General features: G+C 35.8%; 3 protein-coding genes across 3 annotated transcripts; all 3 read left to right on the top strand.

Annotated features, from left to right (window-relative positions):
- Nucleotides 3,501–7,843, top strand: LOC109708324 (1-aminocyclopropane-1-carboxylate oxidase homolog 1-like). The gene is made up of 3 exons (XM_020230034.1): nucleotides 3,501–4,105; nucleotides 5,726–6,047; nucleotides 7,432–7,843. Exons 1-3 carry the CDS (start codon nucleotides 3,570–3,572, stop codon nucleotides 7,684–7,686), a joined length of 1,113 nt encoding a protein of 370 aa, XP_020085623.1. The 5' UTR covers nucleotides 3,501–3,569; the 3' UTR covers nucleotides 7,687–7,843.
- On the top strand, nucleotides 9,796–10,608 carry LOC109707432. The gene is made up of 2 exons (XM_020228675.1): nucleotides 9,796–9,886; nucleotides 10,018–10,608. Exons 1-2 carry the CDS (start codon nucleotides 9,845–9,847, stop codon nucleotides 10,606–10,608), a joined length of 633 nt encoding a protein of 210 aa, XP_020084264.1. The 5' UTR covers nucleotides 9,796–9,844.
- On the top strand, nucleotides 15,264–18,366 carry LOC109707431 (putative disease resistance RPP13-like protein 1). Its single transcript, XM_020228674.1, has 2 exons — nucleotides 15,264–15,507; nucleotides 15,678–18,366. The coding sequence occupies exons 1-2, from the start codon at nucleotides 15,264–15,266 to the stop codon at nucleotides 18,200–18,202; spliced, it is 2,769 nt and encodes a 922-aa protein (XP_020084263.1). The 3' UTR covers nucleotides 18,203–18,366.

Below are 22,462 nucleotides of genomic sequence, written 5' to 3'. Positions count from 1 at the left end.
CCGTTCATTTTTAGACTACTCGTTTGATAGGTAAATGATGCCGAAAAATTATGAAATTTAGTTTCCAAATACTTTCAATAGTGTAGATTAAGTCTAACGGAACCGATCATCGATTTGGAAACCGCATCATTGAAAATAACTTGGTAGCACGGAGGCCTCTGTACTATCGATAGTATACCAGCATATATATATATATATATATATATATATATATATAGTTTTGCTAGAATACTATCGGTAGTAAACGGCTCAGTTTACTTCCGACTTGTTTTCGATGATAGAGCTTCCAAATTGATGATCGGCAACGTTAAACATGATCTAAACTATTTAAACTATCTGAAAATTAAATTTCATACATTTTCGATATTGTTCTCTTGTCCATCAAGTGAACAAAAAAATGAATGGCTGGAAATGAATATCCTTCAAAAAGTGATGATACAATTTTTATATTTGAGATATAGAGTCTAGATCTTATTTTAAATAGTTTAAAGAATTTTTTAACAAAAATTTAGTTGATTTGAACTCTTCTATATCATTAAACGAGCAAACGCACCATATCGGCCATTAAAATTATAGATTTTGTGACCCTTTAATCGTTCAGTTAGTGATGCCAAAAAATCATGAAATTTGATTTCTAGATAATTTAAATGGTTTAGATTATGTTCAACGGTGCCGATCGTCGATTTGGAAGCTCTATCATAAAAAACAAATCGGTAGTAAACCGAGCAGTTTACTGCCGATAGTAGCCTAGTCAAACTCTATATATATATAGGGTAAATTGCATTGTCACCCCCTGAACTTTTGGTGAAGTTTCATTTTACCCCTCGAACTTCTAAAATGGACATCTAACCCCCTAAACTCTAATATTTCGTTCATGTTACCCCTTCCGTCAGTTTTCCGTCAAGCTCCGTTAACCGAAAACTGACGGAAGGGGTAAAACGAATGAAATATTAGAGTTTAGGGTGTTAGATGTCTATTTTAGGAGTCTGGGGGGTTAAGTGAAACTCGCCAAAAGTTCAGGGGGTAACAATACAATTTACCCAAATTTTTATTATAAATTATTTTTATATTTTTATATTAAAAATTTCTAATTGGCTGAAATAAAGTATAAAAATTTTATTTAGGTGTATTTTATAGAGCAATGGTTCTAAAGATAAAAGGAACAAACGAGTATTACAAAAAATTAACTGAGAATTAAAATCTCTATATCCGAGTGAGGACACTTATTGTAAATCAACCATATTAGCGAGTACACAGTATAGTAGAGTGTTCGAGCATCGTAGGTAGTTAGTATCGCTCTTTTTTTTATCTTTAAGCCACTCTAATTCATTTNCAACCATATTAGCGAGTACACAGTATAGTAGAGTGTTCGAGCATCGTAGGTAGTTAGTATCGCTCTTTTTTTTATCTTTAAGCCACTCTAATTCATTTCTTTCATTTTTATTTTATTACAATAAAATGTAGGATAAATTATGATATGATTTATTTTAGGATAAAAAATATATATAAATTCAAAATCGAGAATAATCACTAACTTGAGGATTAGTAGTCAATCCATAAGTAACATATTATAATAAAATAATTTATAGTCAAGAATCTCTTACGGAGTAAATTGCACTACTACCTCCTAAAGTTTTGGCAGGTTTCACTTAACCCTCCAAACTCCTAAAATAAACATCTAACACCCTAAACTCTAATATTTCATTCGTTTTACCCTTTCCGTCAGTTTTCGGTTAACGGAGCTTGACGGAAAACTGACGGAAGGGATAATATGAACGAAATATTAGAGTTTAGCGTGTTAGATGTCCATTTTAGGAGTTCGAGGGGTACAATGCAATTTACCCTATATATATATATATATATATATATAATATATATATATATATATATATATATATATATATAGAGTCCGGCTGCTATGCTATCGGTAGCACGGAGCGCTCCGTGCTACCAAGTTGTTTCGATTATGCGGCTTCCAAATCGACGATCGGCTCCGTTAGACTTGATCTACACTATTGAAGTGTTTGGAAACTAAATTTCAAATTTTTTCGACATCATTTGACTAGTGATCGAAAGATCTCAAAATTGACAATTTTAATGGCCGATGTGGTGTGTTTGTGAGGTTACGGTTGAAAACAATTCAAATGCGATGAAAATTTATAGAAAATTCTTTTCATATTTAGAGTAAGATCAGTATATCTGATCTTAAATTTAAATCTTTTATCATCATTTTTCATGAGATTTTTATTTTCAGCGTTCAATTTTAGACTACTTGTTTGATAGGTAAATGATATCGAAAAATTATGAAATTTAGTTTCTAAATACTTTCAATGGTGTAGATCAAGTCTAACGGAACCGATCGTTGATTTGGAAGCCGCATCATCAAAAACAACTTGGTAGCACGGAGCGCTCCGTGCTACTGATAGTATAGTAGCCTAGTTCTATATATATATATATATATATATATATAGTTGAGCTAGAATACTATCGATAGCAAACGGGCTTCGTTTCACCCATTTGTTTTCGATGATGGAGCCTCAAATCGACGATCGGCATCGTTGAACATGATCTATACCACTTGAAGTGTTTAGAAATCAAATTTCATACATTTTCGATATTGTTCTCTTATCCATCGAGTGGACACAAAAATGAACGGCTGAAAATAAATATTTTTTAAAAAATGATGATATGAGTCTTGTAGTCAAGATCAAGAGTATAGATCTTGTTTTAAATAGTTTAAAGAATTTTCTAACAAAAATTCAATTGATTTGGATATCTTTACGCCGTTAAACAAGAAAACGCCTCATATCGACCATTAAAATTACAAATTTTGAAACCTTTTGATCATTAGGCAAATGATGTCGAAAAGATTTGAAATTTAATTTCTAAACACTTCAAGTGGTATAGATCATATTCAACGGTACCGATCATCGATTTGGAAGCTCCATCATTAAAAATAAATGGATGGCAACGGAACCCGTTTACTACTGATAGCATTCTAGCTTAACTCTCTCTCTCTCTCTTTCTATATACATATATATTATAGGTAGAAAGAATGGGAGGGTGATTTATGATACCCCAGATTCAACAAAAATAGTCAAAAGACACGTGAGAGCACAAAGACCTCTTTAGTATATAGTAAGAGATAGATAGAGATATAGATATAGAATATAGGGAAAACTTCAAATGCTACCCTGTGATTTTACAGTTTCTCACTTTAGTACCTTGTGGTTTAAAGTGTATCAAGTTATTATCCCGTGGTTTCATTTTTCTCTTTTTGTTAACTATTTTGGGATATTTTTTTCGTTAAATCAGTGATAAAGTTAAAACTAAATGGTACTAAAATAAATATTCGATAAACCTAGAGAGAGTATCTAAAGTTTTTTGTATATAATTTAACGAAATATTAAATTACAGGTACTAAAGTGAGAAAGTGTGAAATTACATGGGTATTTGAAGTTTCCCTAGAATATATATAAATAAATAGGTAGAGATATGTATAGCCGCAGTTACGGACTCGCTAAAGCTCACATCACTACCACCACGACCACCGCCGCCATCGCTCGGCCATGTCGTCGGCTCCGGCGTCCTACGACCGCCTCGCCGACCTCCGCGCCCTCGACGCGACGAAATCCGGCGTCCGCGGCCTCGTCGCCGGCGGCGTCGCCGCCGTCCCCCGCGTCTTCCTCCTCCCCCCCGGCGACCGCATCCCCACCCCTTCCCCCCGCGAACCCCAAACCCAACCCCTCGCGACCGTTCCCGTGGTGGATCTTTCTAGAAGCGGCGCGAGGGGGGAGGCGGTCGAGGCGCTGCGGAGGGCGAGCGCGGAGTGGGGGTTCTTCCAGGTCGTCGGCCACGGGGTGCCGCAGACTGCCACGGCGTCGGTCCTGAAAGCGGTGGCCGCCTTCCACGAGGAGGAGGAAGGGGGAGGGGAAGACGGCAGGGATGCGAAGGCGCGGCTTTACTCCCGGGAGCCCCGGCAGGCCGTCAAGTACCACTGCAACTTCGACCTCTACCAGTCCCGCGTCGCCAACTGGCGCGACACCCTCTACTGCCGCATGGCCCCCGATCCCCCCAGTCCTGACGACCTCCCCGCCTCTTGCAGGTAGCTTACAATGTCACGTCGCGTATTTAATTGGACCAGTTTAAAAACTATCTATCATTTTGAATTTACTATCCAACGTTTCAAAATTTTTGAATGTTAGTACATTTTGTACAATTCTCGCAACTATAAATTCAATAAAATAAACTCAAATTAAAGAAATTGGAAGGTTGGATAGTAAAATTAAAAATTTGAAATGGTCGGATAGTAGATTCAAAATGATCCATAATTCCGATAAATTCTATCTATATGTTTTCACCAAGAATTATTCAGGCATTGCCTGCTTGAAATTCAGCTTCAAGAGCGGCCGCAAACTGGCAACTACTTATGCACCGCAAGGACACTTTGACCTGTGATTATGGTTATTTACTAAGAGCAATGAGAAGGTTAATTTTGGAGATGATCAATGCTCTTCTTTTGGTATAATATATTAGACCTTAAGCTATCATGCTTCTCGCGTGGCGACCTGAGCTCTTTCCAAAGTTAGAAGGAAGTTGTATGATCAATATCTCTTATTATAGTCAATCTTCTATTGTGTGCTTTTTGCTAGTTTTTCTTACATGTCATATGCTCAGACAAGAGCCAAATGGCTTAAAATAGCTCTAAACTTATGACCTTAGAAAATTGATGTAAATAAGGTCTAATTTGTCGGTTGAATTGGGTTGTTCAATTTATATATTTACGTAACATTCGGAAGTTCGGGGTATCGTTTGTTGATTGGAAGGGACGTATTGTTGATGGTCATTGTGTTTTTGCTTTTCTTTAACTTTATCATTCGATATTGAACTTACTATAGATCTTGTTACATTTGCATGCATAAAAGGCTTTCTTTTTTTTTTCTTTTTTTTTTTTTGGCAATGAAATCAAGTACTGATTTCGGGCACAATTGGTCTTTCCTAACTTTACTGTTAAACTTGAATCTTGTCAACTTCCAAAATCTTTTCAAGAAATTTTTTTCCTGCAGTTTAAATGCAATTCCATCAATCACATGTACATGGCTTTTTTGGAGAGATGTTTAGGGATCTTTATGAGGAAAAGAACTGAGAAATGGTCTTCTTTTTTTTTTTTTTTAACCGAAAAGTTTAAGAACAGTTTAGGAAGAAAGAAATAAATATGTTTACAAACAGTTTATGAATCCCTTTCTTTTTTCCCTTATAAACCTTAAAGAAAACCTATGCAACGATCTGCTAGATTATCTAGGCCCTATGAGGGCACTCCATGTATTCTGCAGAAATGGCATGCCCCTTTGCATGATAAACCAATTCTTAATTGCAGTTGTTCTACGTGCTGCATACTTTTGTTTTCTCCAAAGTTTGAAATTTGATCCGAGATGATCTTCTTGGAAACTTAGACCTGTGCTCTATCAGATTTGTTCATATATTATCCATCAATTGATGTGATATTGTTGACAAGTTTTCATTTATCCTACTAATTGTTTAGATTTGCTTTTCAGAACTTCAACTATTGTTGGCTCTATGTTAAACTAGATACAGAACCCTTTTTTTTTACACTCTTAAATTTGGTACCATTTTTAATAATGGTTTGCCGTTTGAACTTTTCTGTGTAGTTATCTTTGTTCACACGATCAACTTCTAAGAGTACATCTACTTCTTTGTCTTTTAGGGATGAACTTTTTGAATATGCCAATCATGTCATGACATTGGGAAATACTTTGTTCGAGCTTCTCTCGGAGGCACTCGGACTTAGTCCGACCTATTTAGCGGACATCGAATGCAACAAGGGGCAAATTCTACTCTGCCACTACTATCCGCCGTGTCCTGAGCCTGAACTTGCCATTGGGACAAGCCAGCATTCTGACTCTGGTTTCTTGACTGTTCTTCTCCAAGATCACATTGGTGGCCTTCAAATTCTTCATGATGGTGAGTGGGTTGATGTTGTGCCTATACCTGGAGCACTGGTCGTCAACATTGGTGATCTCTTGCAGGTACTTTTGGACAATAAAAATGCGATCTTTGTCGCTTTGACTATTTCGTACTTTATACATGCACAAGAACACCTTATATTGAAATTTTCTGACAGATCCTAAGATTAGTAAGTGTTTTAGGCCAGCACTGCCATATCTTTTCCCTTTTACTTGCTTTTTGTTTGTTGGATTGGGCATAACTGGTGGCTAATTAATTGTTTCTTTGAAAGTTTTAACAAATAAATGACGGTTGGTGCTAGATCAATTTTAAAGGTAAGAATGTTCAGATAATTTGTGAACAGGTCTATGAACTTGTTGATTTTAGCATTTGGATCGTTCAACTAACTTGTTATTTGATTTTAGAAAATTTAGCCAATTTCCATTACAACTAACTAGTCTACTTAAAGAAGTTATAGAATATCCCACTTATTGAGTAATCCATCAAAAAAGTGGGAAGAATGTTAAGAGGTTATTTGGTCGTCAGCATTTCAAGCTGCAATGTAGGTGCAACTGCAAGGCCAAACAGTACCGTTTGGTTTGCTGTATTCTGTACTTGGATAGAGTAATAATTTTTCATTTTGACCTATCCCCAAATTAGGCGTAGCTAGAAATGCTGCAGTTGGATGGAGTCATTTTAAGCCGGGGTAATCTTATCTATCCGTCCACCTCCCAAACAAGAGGAAAAGGGAAAAAAAAGAACATCTTCATTGGGTGTTGTCAAGAATTTAAGTGCTGTGGCATAGGATTGTGCCGAGAACTTACTGGCACCGTGCGACACGATACATGCCGTACCGTGCCGATGTGTGCTGGTCACAGAAATACCTCTGTGCCGACATGTTATGACATGACATATATATTTATTTTCTTTGGCAATAATATATTCTAATTACTTATTATATATATTTATCAAATTTTTTGTACTATATAGAAAATGTTGAGCCATGTCATTGGGAGAGGGGACATATCGTGTTGGTATCTTATCGGCACAGTGGGCATGGCTTGTCCCGATGAGCACTTAAAACCTTGGGTGTAGTATTCTAGTCCACATACAAAGTGCATCTTCCAACTGCATGCGACAAATTAGAGTTCCAACACTCTCAACCATAAACAACCAATTGGTATAGATTTTGATATAGCTGCGTATTTCTAAACACACTGTATTTACAACAGCAACTAGATCCTAACAACTGTGTCCTTATTGTTTCGTTAATGGGCTTAAATCTGAAAAACTTAAGAAGTTCAAGTGCTTGTGTCCAAATGGCCAATAGTTTGTAGTTGGGGGTTCCAGAAGCTTTTTGCCATCTGAAGTTTGATTAGGCATATTTGGTCATTTACTACAAACAGATTCTGAAAGGTTCATGTTAGATCCTATCTAAAGCTTCTTTTCTTCTTGCATGCACTTCAGCTGATCACCAATGATAAGTTCAAAAGCGTCGAGCATCGCGTTCTGGCGAAGAATGCGGGACCGCGGGTTTCAGTGGCATGTTTCTTCAGTACCCATTTCCAACCATCCTCGACGAAGATGTATGGCCCAATCAAGGAACTATTATCCCAGGATAATCCTCCTTTGTACCGGGAAACACTCGTAAGAGATTACATGGCGTACTATTACTCGAAGGGGTTAGACGGAAAAACCGCAATATCGCATTTCAGGTTGTGATTTTCATATATACGATGCATTAAACATTGCAGCGTGATATTCTCCGTTATGATGTTATACATATATTCACTATACATTACAAATATGTAAGAATTAGCTTGAATAAAGAAAGAAAAATGGCAATAAGTTAACGAATTAAGCAAGTATGTTTTCAGTGTGTTTTTGTGTGATGCAATTGTTAATGTATATATATTCATGGTCTCGTTTTCTATTAGATCAGTCTTTTGGATAACATGATATCTGAGCGAAATCTAAAATTCTTTCATTATGTAAAGTTTTGGGATCAATTTTTATCTTCAACATTTAATTGGTTAAATTTCCGCTTGACATAATGGTTTAAATTTTCATCTCTTATCTCACATATATATTAATTTGGGATAATTGCCTATATACCCCTCATGCGCCTGGAAATATCCGATCTACATCTATTTTTTTTTCCTTTCTAAAATGCCCTTCATATGTTCCACTGTTATTTCAAAATACTCCCACAGTTATTCCCTGTTAGTTTAATTTGGGTTAAACATGGGTTAAATGTATACTAGAGTTAAAATCTATATAAAATTCCTATTTTATTCCTACCTTATTATACTAATCCCTTAAGTTATCCTCTTTCTCTCCCAACTTGATCGCCGGCTCCTCCGCCTCCACCTCGCCTCGTCTCCTCCCAGACCACCACCACCTCTCACACCTCCACCTCCAACACCACCTCTCTCATCGCTCTCGTCGTCCTCCTCCTCTGCCGCTCCTCGTCGTCCTCCTCTTCCTCCGCCGCCTTGGCCGGCGCCGGGAGCAAGAGGGCTGCAGCGATGATTCTGTCTCGCCTGAGAGAGCAAGAGGACCACCGCCTCCTCCGCAGCTCCAGCAGGAACTCACTTCCGGGGCCGAGCCTACGTTTATAATTTATATATATATAGAACTAAGCTGGAATACTATTAATAGTACTAAGCTATTGGTGCTATCAGTTTTTTAGCCTTTGGATTAAGAAATGTGTGGTTAGGATGATATGGGCCCCTAAGGTTGAGTGGGTGATTTAACGGTTAAAAATAATCAAAAGGTTAAATCTAACGGTGAAAAACTAGGTAGCCCCAAGCCCTTGGTGCTATCAATAGTATTACAGCGGGACTATATATATATATATATATATATATATATATATATATATATATATATATATNGGCTGGTATACTATCGGTAGCACGGAGGCCTTCGTGCTATCAACTTGTTTTCAATGAGGCGACTTTCAAATCGACGATCGGCTCCGTTAGACTTGATCTACACTATTGAAAGAATTTAGAAATTAAATTTCATAAATTTTTGGCATTATTTACCTATCAAACGAGTAGTCTAAAAATGAACGGCTGAAAATAAAAATTTCTTAAAAAATAATGATAAAAGACTTGAATTTAAGATCAAAGGTATTAATCTTACTTTAAATAGTGAAAAGAATTTTCTATAGAAATTTTATCAGATTTCGATTGTTTTACACCGTTAAATTCACAAACGCATCACATCTACTATTAAAATTATTAATTTTGAGACCTTTTGATTACTAGTCAAATGATGTCGAAAAATTATGAAATTTAGTTTCCAAATACTTTTAATAGTGTAGATCAAGTCTAATCGTCAATTTGGAAGCCGCACCATTGAAAACAATTTGGTAGTCCGGAAGCCCGATAGTATACCGGCCTAACTATATATATATATATAGAGAGAGAGAGAGAGAGAGAGAGAGAGAGAGAGAGAGAGAGAGAGAGAGTCCGGCTACTATGCTATTTATAGCACAAAGCACTTAGTGCTACCAAGTTTTCCGCCGTTAGATCTACCCTTGTGATCATTTTCACCCGTTAGATCATACTATTCAACCAACCACCCACTCAACTCTAGGGGGCCCACATCATCCTAACCGCACATCTCTTAATCCAATGGCCAAAAACTTGGTAGCACCAGTGACTTGGTGCTATTAATAGTATAGTAGCCTAGTTATATATATATATATATATATATATATATATATCTTACCGGTGCAACCCCCACCATGTTTAGAAGTATTAGGGATCCAAAACTTTTATGGTCGGCAAATTTCGAGTTGTATGTTGCCGCCATCTTTGGGTACTTATTTTCCTTATCTAACATATGTGAGTTTCATAGGTTTGCAACTATGCTCACAACTTCCACCTCTAGGCCAGTTGCCGCATTTGAGGTACCTCCGAATCAAAAATGCTTTGGCAATTGTAACCATTGGTCCAGAATTATTTGGTAATGGGGTTGGTGTACGAGATGGGGTGCACGCAGCAACGGCCTTTCCTAATCTTGAATTCTTTATCATGATAGGCATGCCTAATTGGGAAGAATGGACCTTGGTTGGCAGCGAAACAAGACACTTGTTCATTGCGAGTTATGCCTCGTCTAGAGGAGTTGCATGTAATAAACTGCCCAAAACTCAGAGCACTTCCAAAAAGTTTGCAGCAACTAAGCGCACTCCGGATTTTGCGTACTACAATGGCTCATAGCCTAAGTGTAATTGAGGACTTCCTATTCATAACTGAGCTTACGATTGAAATGAACAATGGCATAGAAAGGGTCTCAAATCTTCCTTCACTAAAGAAGCTCGCCATTTGGGACACTCCGGCTCTGAAGTGCGTCGATAATTTGGTTGCACTACAACACCTAGAGTTGCAAGATTATTCTATGGAGTCCCTCCCAGAATGGTTGTTGAGACTGGTCCAGCAACGCGCGCATCTTCGCGACAAAAACCTCCAACTTGTGATGCGCTGTAGTACCGCCGTAATTCAGAGATGCCTCAAGGGAGGGCCAGATTGGCCCATCATCGAGTGCTTTTCTTGTGTCAGCGTCTACACTGAAGATAGATCGGCATATCTTGAATATACCAAGCAAAGTGGGTGTTATCGAACTAATCAATGAAGATAACATCGGTGAAAACTTTCCTACTTCTCTTCTCATTTTCCTTTTTTTTTTTTCTTCTCGATTAGTCGTCTTGCACTTCAAACTTTATGTTTGGCATCATCTCAAATCTCAAACTTTACTGCTTTCTCTATGCTACTTCATGATATTCCCTAGTTTTCTCTGTACTAGGAGGAGCTTGCAAAAGTGCCAGGCTAAATGCACTTTTATTGTTTTTTAAATAAAAATCTGCTTCAATAAAAATTCAAATCACTTGAATTTTTAATTTATTTCAATTAATCACTCAGCCCTAATTTTTCTAAATCTGTAAGCTTATGTAGATTCCTTTTTTTTTTCTTCTTTTTTTTTATTTTATTTTGAGGGACAAATCGATTTATAAATCTTATAATAACATAAAACAAGTGAAACAATACTACGGAAAAGCCCCGCCAAAGGGGCAAGCATTGAGAGATGTCCTCCAAAAGTAGAAGAAGAACGTCCTAAAAGATGGTTGCATGGCTCCCTTAGGTTTCGTCTATGGTTGCCAAAAAAAACGAGTTATCTGTAGAAAAAAAAAACAATTGAAAAATATTCTGCAATATCGCATTCCGCATACCACAATATTATCCTATAAAGACAATGCTTCAATACATCATAAATATTATCTGAATTAGTAAAGGGTACAGTCGAATTTTATATAAAGTAACCTGCTGAATAGGTTACCGATTTGAATGAGTTAACATGATAATATTGGAAAAAAAAAAATAGTAGTATATATCAAATTTGTTAGTGTTCTATAAATTTTAAACTTCTTTTTTAATTTTGTAACTTACCAAATTAGATAATACCCAATTTGTTAAGTATCAAGCTCAAAAATATTAAATTTAAATTTAATTTTTGAATTTGGTATTGTAATGTAAAATTTTAATTTTTGAAATTTTAAATTTTGAAATTTTAAATTTTGAATCTAAATTGTAATTTTAATCTTAAAGCCAAATTTTAATTTTTGATTATTGAAATTTTGAATTTGAACGGAAAGTTTTATGTTAAATTTGTGTTTTATATTTAAAAAAATTGAATTTGATTCATAATTAAGTTTTTTATGTTATTCTAAATTAAATTTGCACTTTGGATGTAATTTAAATTTCAATTATTATTGTAGGTATTTGAAAAGTTTATGGTACTCCTAGTTGGATAAAAGCGGTCCTGTGGATCAAAACATACTGCAAAGATCAAAATCTCCTTTAGATAGGTACCTAGTGAATGGTATCTATATCTCGGTAGTATATTATATGTCCAATCACTTATTTAGAAAAATAAATTGCCGAGGTTTACTTGGAGTATGAAAGCATTGCTCATATATATGTTCGCATATGCTTTCGCCTCGCCTCTTTTTTATTATTATTTTTTTTTGGCGCTGTGTCTCATTCAAGGCATAGGATGCCTCACCCATGTAGCTTAATTCATATCTCCAATGAATGAAGTATGAATGAAGCAGGTAGCGTGCTACCTATTTCTCTAAAAAAAAAAAAAGAAAAAAAAATATGACTAAAGTCAACATGCTTGTAAAGTCTATTAGACCCTAATCCATATGCAGAATCGAGCCAACTATAGGCCTTAAACACAGCCCAGCTATTGACCCTTACAATCTTTTGCTTCTTCCTTCTCTGTATTTGAGTTATTTGATCTTTATTAGTAACCTATTACTACTAGAATAATTGAACAATAATTGAATGATGTGTTTACATATTTATTATCCCTTTCTTTCTCTACATTAATACACATAAGGATCTTACTTCTTATTTCTAAGAAATTAAATAAAAGCTTTGGTAAACACTTTCCTCCTTGCTTCTTGTGCACTTTTGTGGTCATTGCTTTATTCTTTTATTTTTCGTTCTTCTCTTCTTTGATCTTAATTTTCTTCGGTTGTATACCTGCATACATACGCAAGATATCTTACATCTGTTCGTCCAAAGTCAAAATTCCACACTAGTTAATTATCTCCTCTTTCATGTTAAAATTTAAAAATATTTTTACATCCTAAATTAATTAATGGACGCTATAATATGTACATCTCTTTCGGAGTATGCCGATAGCATTTTTCATCTATTACTGTTGTCCGGTGGGAAGTCTTAATCTTATCTTTGTTATTGCTCACAATAATTTCGCAGAAGTTAGTCAACTAAAAGGCCAACGCAGGAAATTAAAAATATATTTATATTAGTATCTAAAACTTAGTTAAAGTGAGAAATAATTCTAATTTAATTTAATTGGTTGATAAAAATAGAATAGACTTGGAAAAATTTGGCTTAACACGAACATATATATATATATCTAACTGAAGCAATACTTCTCGTACCTGCAAATCTTACATCTCTACTCCAGGGACAAAATTTCACACTAGTTATTTAATTTTTTTATATTTAAAATTGAAAAATATTTTTTAATCCTAGGATTAATTAGTGGATCGACGAAATAATATCTACATCTCCATCAGGGTAAGCGGGTCACATTTTTCATCTAACACTGTCGTTGGGTAGGAAGTCTCGGGGGGTGTTTGGCCTAGCTATTCAAAAGTGATTCTGAGCTCAAAATCACTTTTGAGCTCAGTAGAGCGTTTGGGAATGACATTCTGAAAATCTGATTCTGCATTTTAGAATCAGAAAACTGATTTTGAAGGCCTCAGAATCAGAAGCAGAAAAAAGCTGCTTCTTCAAAACTGATTCTGATTTTGAACTCGAACTTCCAATTTTTTTTTTATTTTAGATTCAAAGTATAAATTTAACATTAAATTTAAATTTTGAAATTTTAAATTCATATTTGAATTTTTAAATCTCAACTTTTCAAATTTAAAATTTAAAATTTAGATTTTAAATTTTAAATTTAAGTTTCAAATCTTAAATTTTAAATTTTAAAATTTTAAATTTTAAATTTTAAATTTTAAATTTTAATTTTAATTTTAATTTTAATTTTAATTTCAAAATTAAAAATTTGAATTTTAAATTTTAAATTTTAATTTTAATTTTAATTTTAATTTTAATTTTAATTTTAATTTTAATTTTAATTTTAATTTCAAAATTAAAAATTTGAATTTTAAATTTTAAATTTTAATTTTAATTTTTGATATTTAAATTTGAAAATTTAAATTTGAAATTTGAAATTTGAAATTTAAATTTTAAATTTTAAATTTTAAATTTTAAATTTTAATTTTAAAATTCAAGTTATAAATTTTAAATTTTGAAATTTCAAATTTATTTTTGTACAAGTTTGAAACTTAAAAATTATACTTTTAATTAAATTTAAATTTTTAATTTAAATTTAAATTTTAAATTATTTTAAAAATAAAATTTAGTAAAAATATTAATATATGCAAATATGAAAATTTTTTTGCCAAACAGTTTTAGAAAATCACTTAAGAAAAATCACTTTTTTCTAAATTCAACCAAACGCTCTACAACTTTTCACCAAAATTACTTCTCAAAACCAAAATCACTTTTACAGAAATCACTTCTCGAGAAGCTAGGCCAAACAGGCCCTCAATTTAGTTTGTACTACTGCTCAAAATAATTCGGTAGAAGTCAGTCAACTCACATGTCCATCCAGAAAATAAAAATATATTTAAGAGATATTTGGCTCATATTAAAATAAAAATAAAAATAAGAATTATATCGTGTTGAAATAGAAATAATGTGATGAATTATATAAAAATATTTAATTTATTATTAAGAAATTTAATAATGAATCAAATAATTTTCGATAATTAGGAATGGACATCTTGGAGTTTAAAATAGAGTTTTAGTTGAGAGAGAGAGAGAGAGAGAGAGAGAAAGTGGTGAAGGGAGAGGCGGAAGAGCTATTTGTAAGAAAGAATTTCAAGCTGTTTATTTGGAATAAATCATTTCAAAATTTAAAATTGGATTGAATCATAGATAGATTGAAACATTTTCATCTGAGAATGGAATGAGAATCGAAATTCGATTTTTTATTAAACAAACAACCACTATAAGAATTAATGAATTTTATTTTGATTTTATTGGCGAACTAAATAAACTCTTATATTAGTGTCTAAAGAGATGAGAAATAATTCTAATTTAATTTAATTAGTTGATAAAAATGAAATAGGCTTAAAAAAAAAAATTTGCAATACTACTTATGCGCGTAAGAGAGCAAATTTTACATCTCTTCCTCCAGAGCCAAATTAAATTGCACACCAGTCATCTCGTTGTTTTTTATATTAAAAATTAAAAAATATTTTTAAATCCTAGAATTAATTAATGTGCGCAATGATTCCTACGTCTCTTTCGGAATATGTGGATCCCAATCTTGTCTTTATTGTTGCTCTAAATCTAAATAATTAATTTGGTGGAAGTCAGTCAACAGTACATTTTGTGAATCAAGGAAAAATTTAAGAATGCAACAGGTATATTAGTGACATAGCGTAACAAATCAATCAAATTAATCCTTTTAAAAACATATATTTTATCATGATTGTAAAATAATATTTTTATTGTATTTTTGTTTGAACAGAAGGAATGTGATTGGCTTGTTATTGATGACGTGGTGCAAGTGTGACAGTGTAGAATCCCTCGTGCATCAAGAGCAGCATAGATCTCTGGCCATGGTTGAGCTCCCAAAATTTGCAAAGCAAGAAGGATTGATCGGGCACCAACACGCAAATGGAGGCGCTGGAAGCTCTTTTCGGGAACTGCTCACAGAAGCTCTCTGCTTTAATCCAGGATGAGGCGGCGATGATTCTCGGAGTGAAGGAAGAGCTCGGGAAGCTGCAGAGGAGGATGAAGCGGATCGACGGCGCGCTGAAAAAAACAGGGCGGGAGGGGACCGAAGATGCTGCTTGGTTGAATGAGCTGAGAAGTATCTTGGATGAAGCGAACGACTTGTTTGACGACGTCAGGCACGAGGGTGAGAAGCTGCCGGCCGCATCTTCATCAGTTCTGTCGATTCCCTGCTGCCTTCCTATGTTCTCTTTCTTCAACTCCATTCGAGTTCGTCACAACTTAGCCATTAGAATCAGAGCCCTCAACAATAGAATTGGCGAGGTCGCGAAGGACCAATGGATCTTTAATCTTGAGTCACCCAAAAATATTCAGGTGCTCGATTATTGCAGGACATCATTCGAAAAGCCGGAGGTAGTCATGGAAGTGCCGAACGGGTTTCAGACCTGCTCCCTATTCTCAGCCGGACTCTTGGAGGGAGGAGAATCTTTCTTGTGCTGGACGACGTATGGCGATCGACCGTATGGACTGATTTACTCCGTAACCCGCTGAGAAACGGAGCAGCTAGTGGATGTGTTCTGGCGACCACGAGAGATCAGAACGTTGCGATGAGAATGGGCGCGAAACACATTCACCAGGTGGAGAAAATGACTGTTGATTCAGGCTGGGAGTTGCTTTGCAAGAAAACCTATCTAGAAGAAGATGCACAAAGTTTGAGAAGCGTAGGGGTTCAGATTGTTAATAAATGCGGCGGCCTTCCGCTTGCAATCAAAGTGATTGCCGGTGTCTTAACCACCAAGGAGAAAAGCAGAAGAGAGTGGGAGAGAGTTCTCAAGAGCCATGCTTGGTCTATGAGTGAGCTCCCTGAGGAATTCAGAGGTGCTCTCTACTTGAGTTACCACGATTTGCCGCCTCATCTGAAGCAATGCTTTCTTTCGTTTTGCCTTTACCCTGAGGATGATGTACACTGCATTTGGGATCTTCGCAGGATGTGGGTGGCAGAGGGGTTTGTCGAGCAAGAAGAAGGTTTAACAATGGAAGAGTTAGCCGAGCAATACTATTTCGAGCTAATACGAAGGAGTCTACTACAACCTGATCCTCGTCATGTGGATCAAAGAAGGTGCGAAGTACACGATCTCTTGCGATCTCTCGGTCAATATTTGTCACAAGGTGAAAGTTACTATGGAGATTCACAGTCCTTGGATGCTACTGCAATCTCGAAGCTTCGCCGCTTGTCAATTGCTGAGGGCAGAGAGATTGTTACAATCCCTGCTCCAGAAACTGAGCGGCTACGTTTGAGGACATTACTACTAACTGCAAGTCCACCTAGAATTGAGCACTCTCTTTTCTCTAGATTTCCATATCTCCAAGTGCTGCTTCTTAACGGAAAAGGGATTGAATGCATTCCTGATTGTGTGGGAAATCTAATACACCTCCGATTGTTAGATCTTGATTGGACTAGCATATCCAATCTGCCGGACTCTATTGGATTGCTAAAAAATTTGCAGACTTTAAACCTACAACATTGCAAATTCTTGAACACACTTCCAAGGAGCATCACTCACTTATCCAGTCTTAGACGGCTTGGCCTTTCTGGTACCCCTTTAAGGCATGTCCCCGAAGGAATAGGGAGACTGCAACTGATAAATGACCTCCAAGGATTCATTATTAACGCAGATGATAGTTGCAATTCTGAACGAAATAGTTGGGACTTGGAAGAATTAAAATCACTTGGCCAACTAAGGTGGCTCGGATTACATATTTTGGAGGGAAAAAGGAACGCAAATTCTATGCAGCCCACAGATGATACGATAGATCAAGTGAGAACAGCAGCTCCTCCAGGAAATGGGGCTTTTGTACTGGCAAATAAAGCCTTCCTAAAAGAACTAGCCGTATCCTGCACACCGCAAACAGAGAGGGCAGAAGTGCCGCCATACACAGAGGAGGAGATCAGTAAGATTGAAGACACCTTTGAGAAATTGCACCCTCCAACTTGTTTAGAACGATTATGGGTCGAAAACTTTTACAATCAGCATATTCCGAGTTGGATGCTGTCGTCGTCTTTGGGTACTTATCTTCCTTATCTGACATATGTGAATTTCATAGGTTTGCCACTATGCCCACAACTTCCACCTCTAGGCCAATTGCCGCATTTGAGGTATCTCCAAATCAGAGAGGCTTTGGCCATTGTAACTATTGGTCCGGAATTACTCGGTAATGGGGTTGGTGATGGGGTGCACGCAGCAGCGGCCTTTCCTAAGCTTGAATTTCTTTTCATGATAGACATGCCTAATTGGGAAGAATGGTCCTTAGTTGGCAGTGAAACAGGTAAGTCATCATCTTGCTCGCTTCGAGTTATGCCTCGTTTAGAGGAATTGCGTGTGATATATTGCCCAAAACTTAGAGCACTTCCAAAAGGTTTGCAGCAACTCAGAGCACTCCGGATTTTGCAAGTTGAACGAGCTCATAGCCTAAGTGTAATTGAGGACTTCCTGTTCATTACTGAGCTTAAAATCATAAAAAATGACGGCATGGAAAGGATCTCAAATCTTCCTGCACTAAGAAAGCTCACCATCTGGGACAACTCGGCTCTAAAGTGCGTCGATAATTTGGTTGCACTACAATACCTAGAGTTGCAAGATTACTCTATGAAGTCCCTCCCAGAATGGTTGTTGAGACTGGCCCAGCAGCGCGCTCATCTTCGTGACAACAACCTCGAACTTGTCATGCGCTGTAGTGCCGCCATAATTCAGAGATGCCTCAAGGGAGGGCCGGACTGGCCCATCATCGAGTGCTTTTCTCGTGTCAGTGCCTACACCGAAGATAGATCAGCACATCTTGAATATACCAAGCAAAGTGGGTGTTATCGAACTAATCAATGAAGGTAAAACCGGTGAAAATTTTCCTACTTCTCTTCTCATTTTGTTTCTTTTCTTTATCGATTAGATGTTTTGTACTTCAAACTGTTATGTCTCGCATCATCTGAAATTTGAAACTCAACTGCATTCTCTATGCTAGTTCATGATATTCCGTAGTCTTCTCTCTACTTGAAGGAGCTTGCAAAAGTGCCAGGCTAAATACACTTTTATTGTTTGTTAGTTAAAAAATATGCTTCCATAAAAATTCAAATCACTTGAAGTTATAATTTATTTCAATTAATCACTCAGCCCTAATTTTCTAAATCTGTAAGCTTATGTAGTGTCCTGTTTTTTCTTTTTCTTTTTTTTTTAAGAGAGGGACAAATTGATTCATAAAGCTTACAATAACATAAAACAAGTAAAATAATACTACACGAAAGCCCCGCAAAGGGGCAAGCATTGAGAGATGTCCTCGAAAAGTAGAAGAAATACGTCTTATAAAAATATATATCTCACTGATGCAGAGTATAAGCGTCAGCATATTCATGACGACTCTTCATTTGTCGATACTTTCTAATATAATGACAGACTAATTCAGAAAGTTTGAGAACTAAAATATAACATATCTCAAATTTTGAGTTAAAAAATTACAACTAATTAAATTTCAAGAACTAAAATATCACACCTCTTATGGTTCGAATCAGAATTTACAACGGATTAAAGTTTGATGACTAAAATATCATATATATGACTCATAGTTCGAGTCAAGTGGGATGACTAAAGTATCACGCGCCTCATACTTTGAGCATGGACTAACCACTTTTTACTTATTCTTGAACGAAACGGTACCTAAAAGTGTAATATACTCTTAAAACAGAACATGCTTAAACTCCCATGTTAGTACTTCGAGTACCCGCCAAATAACCAACTAATTATTATTCACCATGCAATCATCAACACCAACCTTGTGGCCATCTACTACGGTAGTCTCCAAGAGTCCACCTCCAACTCTTCTTCTCCTTTTCCTTCTCCTTCTCCTTCTCCTCCTTCCTCTTCTTCATATCATTACAACCAAACACCCTCCACCACAACCGCCACTTCGACGCCCCCGCCGACCGCCTCCTCTCGCCGTCGCCTACCCCTCGAGCCCTCTCCGCGGGCGACGACGGGTGCACCGCCCATCGCCGCGAAGCCCCGTGATCGTCGTCTCCGTCGTCGCCAGCGATGGCATTGAACCGGAGGTAGCTCGCGGACAACGACTCCCGCGGGACGTTCCGCGAGAGGAGCGGCGAGCCGGCGCCGCCCCAGCGGTTCGTGCCGGTCGACGGGTGCTGCGGCGTGCGGAACTCCACGACGTCGAGCTCGCGGCCCATCACCGTCAGCCGCTGCGGCGTGCTGAACTCTAGAATGTACTCGCGCCGCCATCCCTTTCGCGCCATGGATGCCGCGCGCTTTCCGAGTTTTGCATGCGGAGGATGGTGGGAGGTGGTGGTGTACGTACGTCTCCGTGAGAGAGGAGCCTCTCTCTCTCTCTCTCTCTCTCTCTCTCTCTTATATATGCATGGGCGCATTTTTGGTGAGGATAAGGGGGGAAAGCAAAATGATCATGATAACCTTATAGATTACTTTAATTAATTAAGCCACAAATGAAAATTGACAACCTGGAAGATTTTGTTACTATCATTATTTTTTTTTTTTTTTTTTTTTTTTTTTTTTGTTTGTTTGTCTGACGGTCCCTCGCGCAAGTGGCATAAGATTTGATGGTTGGCATATGTATCCGGAGACGTGACCGAAAGGCTCAAAACCTCTACTTTTCATGTCTTTTGAAAAAGAAATCGATAGTTATTTGGTTCCAAGCTTGAATCCTAATTGATTCATATTTCCAGCTAAGTTTATTTTTAAATAAAATAAATGAAACAGATAACATGCTACCTATCTCTCTATCAAAAAAAAGTAATAATAATTTTGGTTTAATTACAAGAAACTCTTCTTTAAATATTAGTTTTTTCACTTTTCCTCTTTTATTTTAAAAAATCTATATTTTGCCCTTTAAAATTTACGAAATGTTTTTAAGTGGAGGTATGTCGTTAACAGAGAGAGTAAAATGACTAAATTATCTTTACTTCTTCTATAAGAAAAAATAAGTTTTTAATTTATTTATATTATTTTAAAGAATATTTTCGGTAATGCTGATGAAATCTTAATTAAGGAGGAGTAAATGCAATAGCTTGAAAGTTTATTTCATTTAGAAATAAACTTAGCTGGAAATGTGAATCAACTAGGATTTGAACTTGGGTCTCGGATACCAACCACCAAGTCTTTTGCCATTTGCTCTAGAACAGTCGGTGCAACAGCTTGAGATATTGAGATAATAAAATATAAGTTTTTGAAAAATAGAAAGAAAAAGTGAAAAAGTGAATTATATATATTTATAAGAAAGTTTTTTTTTTTGTAATTTAGTCTTTTCTTTTCTAGGAATACTTTAATTTGTACGTTAACGATAGGATGATGCATAGTTCAGCGTTGGTGAATGACGTGTTAATAAAGTATGAACCGTGTATTTCATATTTTATTACTTTTGAGATGTGTAATTTAATTTTATTTTTAAAGAGATAGATAGCACGCTACCCACTTCGTTTATTTCATTTAGAAATAAACTTAGCTAGAAATGTGAATTAACTAGGATTCGAACTTGGATCTTGGGTACCAACCATCAAACCCTTTGTCACTTGCTCTAGGGACGGTCGGAAGAAATATAGTTTGTTGGTGAAAACTTTGTCTAAGCTAAATTGAGTGATCGTTAAATAGATGATGCCCATAAACTTAGATCTCAGGTTAAAAAAGAAACACCTATTAAAGTATAAGGAAAATATTTTAGGCTTCTTTCATAATTGCTCTCTATTTTATATTTGATCTCGATCTGTAGATTTTTTTTTTTCTTTTTTAATAACACTAAGAATCTGACAATATTTTGTAAACTCTTGAATGAAAGAGGTATAAAATTTACTCCTATATACAGGGTATACATATGAATTATTAATATGTTGGTAAATCTATATCGTATTACAAACTGGTTTGTTAATGAGCCACCAAAATTAAGCTTTATTTTCTCTTTTCAATTTTATAAACTTCTCAGTTGTTTTTATCACAATGTTCTCCAAATTATAATCAAATGAGTGCAAATTAATTATCTGTGGGGATATATATATATATATATAATAAAGCTTAATTTTGGTGACCCATTAACAAAACAGTTTGTAATACAACATATTAATAATNAAAAACGGAGCTTTGTTGTTATAAGATTCGATGTTTTTTTAGTTGTTTACATCAGATCATGTTTTTGTAATGTAGTTTTTGAGTGAATTAGTTGTTTAATTAGGAAGTATTAATAGAGCACTTGTGCTAAGGCTTAGTTCCTCAATTTGATGGTTGAAAGCTTAATTTTTGTCTTTTTTAATACTTGGGAAGGTCTATTTTAATTAAAGCTGAGATGTTTTAGCCACCATATTATCAAATTAGGCCTAAGTATATAAATGGATTTTTTTTGTATTTGGCCCCCTCAAAAAATTTATTTTCACAAATAATCTGACCAAATTTATAATTGTAATTTCGGCCTTATTCCTGCTACACAGGCGCCACGTAAAGGTCACGTAAGTAAGGGTGGAGGTGCTGAAATAAGTTGAACACAGTAACCCATTCACCGTGTCTAAATACGGTGAATGATTTACCGTGTCTAGAAAAAACATATGTACTGCGAAAAAAATATAAGTATTAAAGGGGAGAAATATTAGTATGGAACACGGTGAATCATTCACCGTACCGTGTTCAACTTAAACCCCCTCCCTACCTAGCTTGCGTGGCGGTGATGTGGCGCCTGTGTGGTAGGGATAGAACAAAAATTGCAATTATAAATTTGATAGGGCTATTTATAAAAAAAAAATTTAAGGGGGCCAAATGCAAAAAAACCCTATATAAACTATTTCAATAGTTATCAAAAGTAGACCACAACTTTATTATGTTGTCCTTCTGTATGTATTTGAAGTTGGCTTAGCATGACCACATGTCATTTTTAATCTGCCATTATGAAAAATACTTGCAGTATAATAAACAGTGACTACAGAGTATTTCAATACAACAGAGATGGGGAAAAAAAAAAAAAAATCATAGAAGGGTATTTTGAAAGCATCTCCTTGCTTTTTGTAGGTATTAGTCTGGTAAATGCTCACATAGACTAGCTAAATTAAGTACACAATAATAAAATTTGTTTAAATATTAATTACT

The sequence above is a fragment of the Ananas comosus genome, linkage group 3 (genome assembly GCF_001540865.1).
Source record: "Ananas comosus cultivar F153 linkage group 3, ASM154086v1, whole genome shotgun sequence".
Lineage (NCBI taxonomy): Eukaryota > Viridiplantae > Streptophyta > Magnoliopsida > Poales > Bromeliaceae > Ananas > Ananas comosus.
Note: the sequence above shows the minus strand (reverse complement) of the source record. Positions and strands in the feature narration are given on the sequence as shown.

Excerpts from the sequence above, each read along its gene's own strand:
- LOC109708324 (XM_020230034.1), top strand. The coding sequence starts at position 3,570 with ATGTCGTCGGCTCCGGCGTCCTACGACCGCCTCGCCGACCTCCGCGCC. Across the intron at positions 4,106-5,725 it reads GACCTCCCCGCCTCTTGCAG|GGATGAACTTTTTGAATATG; the intron begins GTAGCTTACAAT and ends TTTGTCTTTTAG. Across the intron at positions 6,048-7,431 it reads ACATTGGTGATCTCTTGCAG|CTGATCACCAATGATAAGTT; the intron begins GTACTTTTGGAC and ends CATGCACTTCAG.
- LOC109707432 (XM_020228675.1), top strand. The coding sequence starts at position 9,845 with ATGCTCACAACTTCCACCTCTAGGCCAGTTGCCGCATTTGAG. Across the intron at positions 9,887-10,017 it reads GGCCAGTTGCCGCATTTGAG|GCATGCCTAATTGGGAAGAA; the intron begins GTACCTCCGAAT and ends TTATCATGATAG.
- LOC109707431 (XM_020228674.1), top strand. The coding sequence starts at position 15,264 with ATGGAGGCGCTGGAAGCTCTTTTCGGGAACTGCTCACAGAAGCTCTCT. Across the intron at positions 15,508-15,677 it reads TGACGACGTCAGGCACGAGG|TCACCCAAAAATATTCAGGT; the intron begins GTGAGAAGCTGC and ends TTTAATCTTGAG.